The sequence below is a fragment of the Lycium barbarum genome, chromosome 3, assembly GCF_019175385.1.
Source record: "Lycium barbarum isolate Lr01 chromosome 3, ASM1917538v2, whole genome shotgun sequence".
Taxonomy (NCBI): domain Eukaryota; kingdom Viridiplantae; phylum Streptophyta; class Magnoliopsida; order Solanales; family Solanaceae; genus Lycium; species Lycium barbarum.
The window spans coordinates 8,926,437-8,936,464 of record NC_083339.1 but is presented as its reverse complement, the minus strand read 5'-3'; the positions used below and the strand labels follow the sequence as shown (position 1 = coordinate 8,936,464).

Here is a 10,028-nt window from a genome sequence, read left to right as displayed (position 1 = left end):
TAAAAGTTTGTATTACAACTTACTTGCGGTCACCCTCCACATCTGGTAGATCCTTGGTGATGGCAATGACTAGTGCAAACAAAGTCACAAAAGTAGTAATAAAGGCAACAGGTGAGCTCCTTCCTCCATAATTATTCACCCACAATAATTACTCACTATTAAAACATGGATAATTTTAAGAGTTAGTAATCTGAAGAGTTTTAAAAATGAAGAAGAGTCAATTTGAAGAGTCAGTAATGTGAAAGTTTCTTTTTTAAAATGAATAAAGTCCATTAGGACTCCCAACTTCCTCTTATTTTCCTTCCAAGCTCTTCTTTTCTATTTTCTCTTGAATCAGCTTATAGCCAAGTCATATGTTAGTTGTTTGTTATGTTTTTTTTTTGTCCAATGATTTACTATAAATTGTTTCTCTAATTTTTTTTTTGGGCAGTGTAATCCAAAACATAATTCATTGGAGGAAGTATGTATTCTGTTATGATAAATTATAAAATCAAGCACTGTCATGTTATATCGTACAAGATCATCGAATTTCTCGATAATTACTTTTTCTTTTCACACAATCCTAAAGTGGATAATACTGTAGTTTCCAATACTCTTAAATTTTCTTGCAGTGTAGGCCAAATATAATTCATTGGAGAAGGTATGAGTTTTTCAATGATATTGCCTCAAGCATTGTCATGTTGTATTGTACATGATCATTGGACTCCTTGATATTACTTTTTCTTTTAACATAATCTTTTTAAAAAGAGTAAAACTTCCCAAAACATATGAATTACTTCTCTCCTATTATGGTTTCCAAATACTCTTGGTTATTAAATTCTAGCAAATTTGATTTCTCGTGAACTTTCTTGTGATTGGTCGATCGCTTTTAATTTTGTTGCTCCATATATAAGCTTGCATCATAGGTTGATCTAATTACATCTTCTTTCTACTATATTTTAAGTAGAGGATGAGACAATAACTTGACATTTGTTATAAACTTATAATGTAGAATTCACGAGGATTGATGTTGTTTGAGAATTTCTTTGACAATTTTTCCTACTTATATTCTAGGAAATCAAGGTTATAGTCAGAAAGTACAAGATTATTCACATTTAAGTAATAATGTCATTGAAATGTTAAAAAAGAACAATAAGGAACTGTCAACCTGAATATTTGATATATTATTATAAGGACCACATAAAAAAGGTTATACTAATTCAATTGATTGTGTATAACTACAAATTATAATAGTAGTTGGCGATCAAGTCTTTCGAATATGCTCACTATTCATTTTTCAGCTTTTACTTCCTTTCAAATTTTCAATTACTCATTGATTACGTGTTTTAACATCATCTATACCGTTTTAAAAAGTTTTGTACTGATTATGATTAGACATGTATTCTAATAAATGCCATGTACGTAATATCTCATGTAGATTTTTTTTTTCCAATGTATATATCTCATTGACTAAAAAATATAATATCACCAAGTAATTCAAATATCAATAACGTAAAAAAATTCGCATTTCCTCTGACTTGGAACTTGAAGCTGAATTTTATTAATTCATATTCGTGAAATTCTTATCGAATTATTTTATCCTGCTCTTCAATTTCTTAAACTTAAATACAACGAATTTACACACAACTCATAAGTCATAAGCAACAGAAAAACTAATTATGTAACTGTGAAATGTGAATATGAAAATTCAAAACTCCTTGTTATTGAAGAAACGTGTGAATAATAAGACCTTTTGAATAATCCAAACTCCTCACTAAATCCCACGTGTAATGCCATGTCACGGGTGAAAGTCAAACTCTTCCCGAGCGTATATTTCTGACTCCCCAAAGTCCAATACAATTTGCTCCTCCCATTTTCCCTCTCTATATATCCCCTCTAACCAGGGGCGGAGCTACAGGAGTGCGAGGGGTGGCAACCGAACCCCCTTCGTCGGAAAATTGCACTATATATATACTGTGAATTTTTTTATGCATGTACAAATATTATTTTTGCATCCCCTTAACAAATGGAGATTGTGGATCAGTGGATAAGGTGCCTGTGATTGGGCCCGCGGTTGCGGGTTCGATTCTTGGCAATGACACCTTTTTTTACTTTTTTCATTTTTTACTACTGCGCCTCCTACTCTGTCATTTCTTCTTGGCCCATGGCTTCCAATTCCAAGGTATTTCTTTTTTTTCCCTCTTTTTTTTTAACCATACTTAAAATCACAATAAATTCATTATTGTTTCTTGTTAGTTGTTAATCAACCCATTTTGTGAAATGGGTAGCTGACCCATTTTCCATCCATGAACCCCAAGCCTTGATTGTTTTAATTTTTAAATGTTGTTTGTTTGCAAAATTGGTCTTCTAGATATTTATTTTTAGCTAATAAAAGAATCAAAGTGTAGCTTTTTATTTAGTAATCAATTCCCTTTTATGTGTGTTGGATTGTGGTTAAGTTGTTTTCTTGCTTATTGAGACATTTGGTAGAGTTTTTGAAATGGGATATGCTTAAGGAGTTAAGGTTACTAATTGTTTTTTGCTGTATTGCTATATACAAGATTGAGTTTTTATTCTCACAGTTAGATGCTCTTAAATAGGCTTTATTTTATTGGCTTTTAAGATTGACATTGTGTCTTTAATTCTAACTAATTTTTTTATTATAATTCAGTCTCAAAAGTCAGTGAAGAATTATTTTACCAAAGTTCCAAAATCAAGTTTGGGCTCTCATGATCAACCTAATCTAGAAGAAAATGTCAACCACTCAAAAGTACCATTGCTTTCTTCTCAAGAATTTGATTTGAATTCTTTAAAGCATGATCCGGGTGAAAGAACTCAAATCTTGGACTTTCATCCAAATCATCGTGATGTCATTCGAAGAGAATACCTTAGGAGAGGTCCTTGTCAACCTTGGCTTAAAGAGTATCCTAAAACAAAAGTTTCTAGAGACATGCGTCGTTTTAATCCTCAGTGGTTTAGTGAGTATTCTAATTGGTTAGAGTATAGTGAAAGTAAAGATGCAGTCTTTTGTTTGAATTGCTATCTATTTGCAAACGATAATATTCATCAAGGAGGGGGTGATGTATTTTCGGCCATAGGGTTTAGGAGTTGGCAAAAAAAGAAGAGTCTTAAAATACATGTTGGTGGCGGAAATAGCATTCATAATTAGGCAAGAAAGAATTGTGAAGATCTAGTGCGACAAGAACAATCTATTCAATCTGCACTTGTGAGGCAAGATTCTCAATTTAAGCATGAGTATTGGCTCCGCTTAACTGCTTCAGTTGATGTTGTAAGGCTTCTTTTGAATCAAGGATTGACATTTTGGGGTCATGATGAATCTAAATCATCACTTAGCAGAGGTAATTTTCTTGAAATTCTTTCATGGTATTCTGAAAAGTGTGATAACATTAAAGATTTTGTATTGAAACATGCTCCACAAAATGATCTGATGACTTCTCCAATGATTCAAAAAGAAATTGTGACTGCATCCGTTGAAAGAACTTTTTCGGCAATGAAGTTTATCAAGAATAACTTGCGGAGTCGAATGAATGAGAGTTATTTTAGTGGTTGCTTGGTGCCTTATGCAGAAAAAGATGTGTTTAATAGGATCTCTAATAATGTTATTATAAAAACATTTCAAGGAATGAAACCTCGTCGTGTACAGTTGTAGTAATATACTTGCACTTTCAATAGAGAATTGTGTTTGTTTTGATTTCTTCGCGTGTTTATTTTTTAATTTTCTTGAACCCCCTTATCAAATATTCTGGTTCCGCCCCTGCCTCTAACTGACATTAAAATCCAAAACACAAAGCTTGAATCATAAACACTCTACTTTTCCTTTTTCATCCATAAACCAAATACTCATAAATTGCATTTGGAACAGATAAGTTCTATACAGATACCAAATAATAAAAATATGCCAAGAAAATGGATAAGAACTCTTAGTTGGTTTTCACCTAAACGTTCATCAACAAGTGATACTAATACTCCATCTACTTCACAACTCTCTTCTCCATCACGTTTCTCGGAGGCGGTGATCGATCGGACGGTTGAGATTGCGGAGCCGATCATCACGAAGTGGGACGCTGACACCACTACGTTCGCGAAAGTGACTTCTCTCTTATACGAAAACAGAAAAGAAGCCAAGGATTTCATCAAATGTGTGAATAATTTACATAAAGCGATGCACTTTCACGCCAGTGAGAATTCGCGATCGGATAAACTTATTCATGCTCAATCACTAATGCAAATCGCGATAAAGCGATTAGAAAAGGAGTTTTACCAGATTCTATCAATAAATAGAGCACATCTGGATCCTGAATCTATATCCACTGTGTCTTCTCGTACTTCATTAAGTACTCGTTCGAGCACGTCTGAATTAGACGTTGATCAGGATGATGATGATCGTGTTGTGATTGCCGGTGAATCTATTTCTGAAGTTGAGGATTTTTCTAGTCTTATAATGGCTGATTTGAGATTGATAGCAGAATGCATGATCTCTTCTGGCTATACTAACGAGTGCTTGAAGATTTACAAAGTTATACGTAAATCGATCATCGATGAAGCTATTTATAGACTTGGGGTTGAGAAATTGAGTTCTTCACAAGTTCATAAAATGGATTGGCAAGTTATGGACATGAAGATCAAGGACTGGCTTAACGCAATTGATATAGCAATGAAAACATTTTTTAATGGAGAGAGGATTCTCTGCGATCACGTCTTTGCATCGAACGATTCAATCAGAGAGATGTGTTTTACTGAAATATCAAAAGATGGAGCTATGATTCTGTTTAGTTTCCCGGAAATTGTAGCGAAAAACAGCAAAAAGTCACCTGAAAAAGTGTTCCGTTTGCTCGATATGTACACTTCCATCGCAGAACACTGGCAGGAGATTGAAGCTATATTTTCTTTCGATTCGGAATCTGTTGTACGATCTCAAGCATTAACATCACTCATCAAGCTTGGCGAGTCTATAAGGACGGTATTAACTGAGTTCAAAACAACTCTACAAAAGGAATCCTCAAAGACGACCGTTGCAGGAGGTGGAATCCATCATCTCACAGTCGAAGCAATGAATTACATCACTCTACTTGCTGATTACAGCAACGTACTCTCCGATATCCTCGTGGAGTCTCCACCTCCGGCGAAAGGTTCGTTGCCGGAATCATACTTCGGTATCGCCGATTCTGATGAGTCTCCGGCACCGGTGATCTCACTCCAATTCGCTGGGTTGATTCTCACTCTTCTCTGCAAACTCGACGGTAAAGCGAAGCACTACAAGGACGTTTCTCTCGCGTATCTCTTCTTAGCCAACAATCTCCACTACGTCGTCGTAAAAGTCCGTTCGTCGAATCTCAAGTACTTGCTAGGTGAAAATTGGATATCAAAACAAGAGGGAAAAATAAAAAGTTTCACGTTGAATTATGAACGGCTAGGATGGAGCCACGTCATTGAATCTCTCCCGCGTGAACCAAATGCTACAATGGCTCCACAACAAGTGAAGGAGATTTTCAAGAGATTTAATTTGTCGTTCGAGCAAGCTCACCGGAAGCAATCTGTGTGCATTGTAACTAATAGTAAGCTCCGCGACGATTTAAAAGTGTCGATCGCGAGGAAAATACTTCCCGTGTACAGAGAGTTTTACCATAAACATAGAGATGTAATAGTAAAAGAGAGACATTCTAGTCATGTGATTAGATTTTCTCCAGAGGATTTAGGACATTATTTGTCCGATTTATTTTTTGGACAGGTTGAATCGGGAAGTTCATCGTCAGTTCAGTCGTCTCCATCACGTACAACACCATCATGATTGAGGTGAAGAGAAACATATAGTTTTTTCTTCTTTTGTTGTTATCTCAATGTAATTATGTATAATGCATGAATATATTAAAAGGTCTATAAATTAGTTTTTTGGTGTGTTTAAAATGGGTGATAAGAATATTTCATTAATTTATTTGAAAATTCATAAGTTCAGTCATTGTTTTAGATGGAGAGATACTGAGTGAGTTTTGTAATGAGCTTTAACTCTACGGCAATATGAAAAATGTGATGTGCATAGTAGGACTGCCATAGCATATTTGCTTAGAGAAACAAAACATGTTTTCAGGAACGACAAAATTCATTATTATTGCAGACGTGCAGGTATCACTATACTTGTTACTATAAGGGATTTCTTTTTACAAAAAAAAAGAAGAAGAGATTATTCAATTATATATGGAACTGCAATGTATAGAATCTTGCATGCACGGCTGTTAAATAGAATTGGTGATCTAAAATCAAATTTTAATAAATCTTTTAGTTAAATTCAACAAATCTAGTTTATGCATGCTTAATCAAAAGAAAAATATACATACCTAATCAAAAGTAAAAATCATCACTTTGCTTCATTGGATAAAGATACTTTGATCCAAGGACATTCATAAAATTTTATGATTTAAAATATATAATATGCAAAGAACAAAAATATGAGTACATAAAATGATAAAGAAAATAGTGTTTTCTTATCATTCATTGTCACTAAAGACGTCAATTTAACCCATAAAATATATTTCCCCCATCAATTTAATTCAGCTCGTCTATTTGACACCCTTAATACTTTGGTATGTGGCTCCCCTCCAGTGGACTTTGTGTCCAGTTTGTCCAGTGGAGTTCTAATCTGATTACACATGTACACTACTAAATCTAAGGGTCATAATCTGCTTACCTAAAACACCTCCTAAACCATGGTTAAACTTTGAATCTATGACTACAGTATGGCAAGATATAGAAACATCCGAAAATATTGATGTGGGGATTTGTATCCGGAAAAAGATTGTAAAATATTATTCTACCCTTAGTTTTTTTCCTTCAGTAATGTTAGTTTAACAATTGGATTGGATTAATTTTAAATTTTAAAATTAAAATTTATATATTCTTACTATATGAAACTATTATAAGTTGTAATTTTTCTCATATTAATACGATGAAAATATATAAAATTACTTGTTAAAGTTCATATAACTTGACTCTAAAATATAACGTAACAAGTATTTTTGAGACGGAAAGTATTTAATTTGAACGAGCTTGGGATTTGGAGGTGAAAGTTTATCAATTTTCTGGATAATTGACTTGAACAATGACTATAATTGAACAAAAAACTCATGAAAATAATAAAAAGAAAAAAAAAAAAAGGAGAATTGGTCGCAGGGAAAAAGGAAAGAGCTAACTGATGGCTGCAAGATTTTAGCCTTCAAATATGCTGCCAATAAAATTTTAAAATTAAAATACTTTCCGTAATGTTAGTTTAACAATTGGATTGGATTAATTTTAAATTTTAAAATTAAAATTTATATATTCTTACTATACGAAACTATTATAAGTTGTAATTTTTCTCATATTAATACGATGAAAAATTAATTGAACAAAAAACTCATGAAAATAATAAAAAGAAAAAAAAAAGGAGAATTGGTCGCAGGGAAAAAGGAAAGAGCTAACTGATGGCTGCAAGATTTTAGCCTTCAAATATGCTGCCAATAAAAAAGAAGAAGAATAAAATACAGAATTCTTAGTGTAACCATGGTTTAGGAGGTGTTTTAATTTTAAAATTTAAATACTTTCCGTCTCAAAAATACTTGTTACGTTATGTTTTAGAGTCAAGTTATATGAACTTTAACGAGTAATTTTATATATTTTCATCGTATTAATATGAGAAAAATTACAACTTATAATAGTTTCGTATAGTAAGAATATATAAATTTTAATTTTAAAATTTAAAATTAATCCAATCCAATTGTTAAACTAACATTACTGAAGGAAAAAAACTAAGGGTAGAATAATATTTTACAATCTTTTTCCGGATACAAATCCCCACATCAATATTTTCGGATGTTTCTATATCTTGCCATACTGTAGTCATAGATTCATAGTTTAACCATGGTTTAGGAGGTGTTTTAGGTAAGCAGATTATGACCCTTAGATTTAGTAGTGTACATGTGTAATCAGATTAGAACTCCACTGGACAAACTGGACACAAAGTCCACTGGAGGGGAGCTGCATCCAATACTTTGGAAGAGAGTACTCTATGGGCATATTATTTCGAAACCCTTGATTATCTATGCAATAATCATATGTCAAGTGATATTTTCTAACCTATTTAAAGCTTTAAACCACCTTTTTTGACTCCATGTCAAAGAACAGACTTACCCCTTATTCCACCAATTACTTTCACTTTCTGCACCGGAAAATCTTGCATTCCCGTGTGGCCACTGGCCACAAAGGATGCTTGTGACCGATCAATTTTTATTTTTCCACCATATGTTCCCCAAGTTTCTCCATTTCATATGCTGATAAGGAGTTCTATTGGCTGTCAATGAGGATATTTAGCTCCTTTATTTGCATGGTTTCAGTATGTTGTAATAGGTTTATAGTCAACGATGAACCTGCCCATAAATCATAATTTATCACCTTATAATAGATTTTATATAATATTAGAAAGAAGATAAATCCGAATAGAGCGAAATGTACACAGATCATTCACTTAATCAATTTCAACTAGTTTGAGTCTGAAACGTAACTTATATTGTGTTTGTCTGTGATGTTAAGAAAAAGGAATAAAGTTAATATTATGATCTTATTGTGATATTGGTGTTATTACTAATAAGGACGCAAAATTGTAACAAGAAAATTTAAGACTTACGCAATTTGGTGAAAGTTCCATATAATAGAATAAGTATGGAAGTTTTGGGTCGAATCAAACCACAAGTTGATTCTCTCCTCTATCGTCCAATCCATCAGCATAAACATTTGTTTGAAGAGTAATAGGTTTCCCAACCACATTCCCTAGAAATTCAAAATCTACCTCGTCGTGACTTGGTTGACCTGAAGTTAACCGCATATGTAGTTCCCAATTATCAAAATTTTAAAAGATGTTAAAGTTTTTTAAAAAAATTAAGAAGAACAAGAACTCTTTTTCCTCTTACATAAAATGCCCCAACGGTACCTGCTAAATTTTCCGGTATCAACTTAATTTTCATGTTGAATTGACCAAACAAATACATATCCTTTGAATCAATCATTGAACCTAAACAAGTTGATACGAAAACATAAAGAACATATTTATCAAGCATTATTTTCATATAAAAAAAAACTAGAGATAGAGAATTTTGTATTTCAATTAATTACTAGATTCCTAGTCAAGTATCAAACTTCTTGCACGGCCATCAACAAAAGTGTTTACGCGGTTAGGTGAATATATTCAATAAAACTAGCTGATGTGTGTGTCACACGTGCATCTCGTGTGCCACACGTGCGCACATCGTGCGCCGCTTGATGTCAATTAGTAAAAATATTTGTAAACATATGTATTGTTCTTAAACATGTGCATGAGGTATAGTGCAAGCTCAAATGATGAAGGATGATCCTATTTCAGCAAAGTTAATAGTTAAACTAAAAAATATTAGACATTTTTTAAACTTGGGACGGTTATTTTTTGGAATATTAATAGTTTGTTAAGCATAGGAGACTACTATTGTGAACTATTATCTAGCTTAATTCAATAATTTTTAAAGAAAAGAAAATCTACTTTACCGTAGTAACTATTGAAAAATGAGCTTCAGATATTTAGAGGCCTAAAGTACTGTTTTAGTGGCTTGTGTATTGAACCGTCCTGTGTGCATGTGCACGAGGGTCATTTGGTTTGAAATATAAGAGAATTAGGTTCTCGTATAAGATTTCATCGGCCTTATATAACATTTGATTTCTGGTACAAAATCATGCATAATAATATTGGAAACTAAATCCACTCCAACCTTTACTAACATAAATAGTATAGCTTATTATACATATACCTCCGGTCCACATTGTTAAGTATCTTATATGGTTTTGCACACCCAATGGTGAATGCTATATCTATAAGTTTTCCTTATAATGAGGGGATTTAATTGTTTATATATATGTAAGAAAAAATACATATAATCTACGTACATACTACATAGTATAGTTTTGGGATAAAGGGGATTCAATCAAACCCCATTACTTTTCTTCAGCAATTACGTGAATAAAATTATTTAAAG

The 10,028-nt window shown here is 32.8% G+C and overlaps 1 protein-coding gene and 1 pseudogene across 1 annotated transcript; one reads left to right on the top strand and one right to left on the bottom strand.

The window, feature by feature from the left end:
* Positions 1–3,796: 3,796 nt before the first annotated feature.
* On the top strand, positions 3,797–5,904 carry LOC132633710 (exocyst complex component EXO70H1-like). Its single transcript, XM_060350213.1, has one exon. The coding sequence runs from the start codon at positions 3,896–3,898 to the stop codon at positions 5,786–5,788; it is 1,893 nt and encodes a 630-aa protein (XP_060206196.1). The 5' UTR covers positions 3,797–3,895; the 3' UTR covers positions 5,789–5,904.
* Positions 5,905–7,935: 2,031 nt separating this feature from the next.
* Positions 7,936–9,208, bottom strand: LOC132630244 (probable xyloglucan endotransglucosylase/hydrolase protein 10; annotated as a pseudogene).
* Between the last annotated feature and the right edge of the window lie 820 nt (positions 9,209–10,028).

What these genes read in the sequence shown, in the direction of transcription:
- LOC132633710 (XM_060350213.1), top strand. Translation starts at nt 3,896, where the DNA reads ATGCCAAGAAAATGGATAAGAACTCTTAGTTGGTTTTCACCTAAACGT.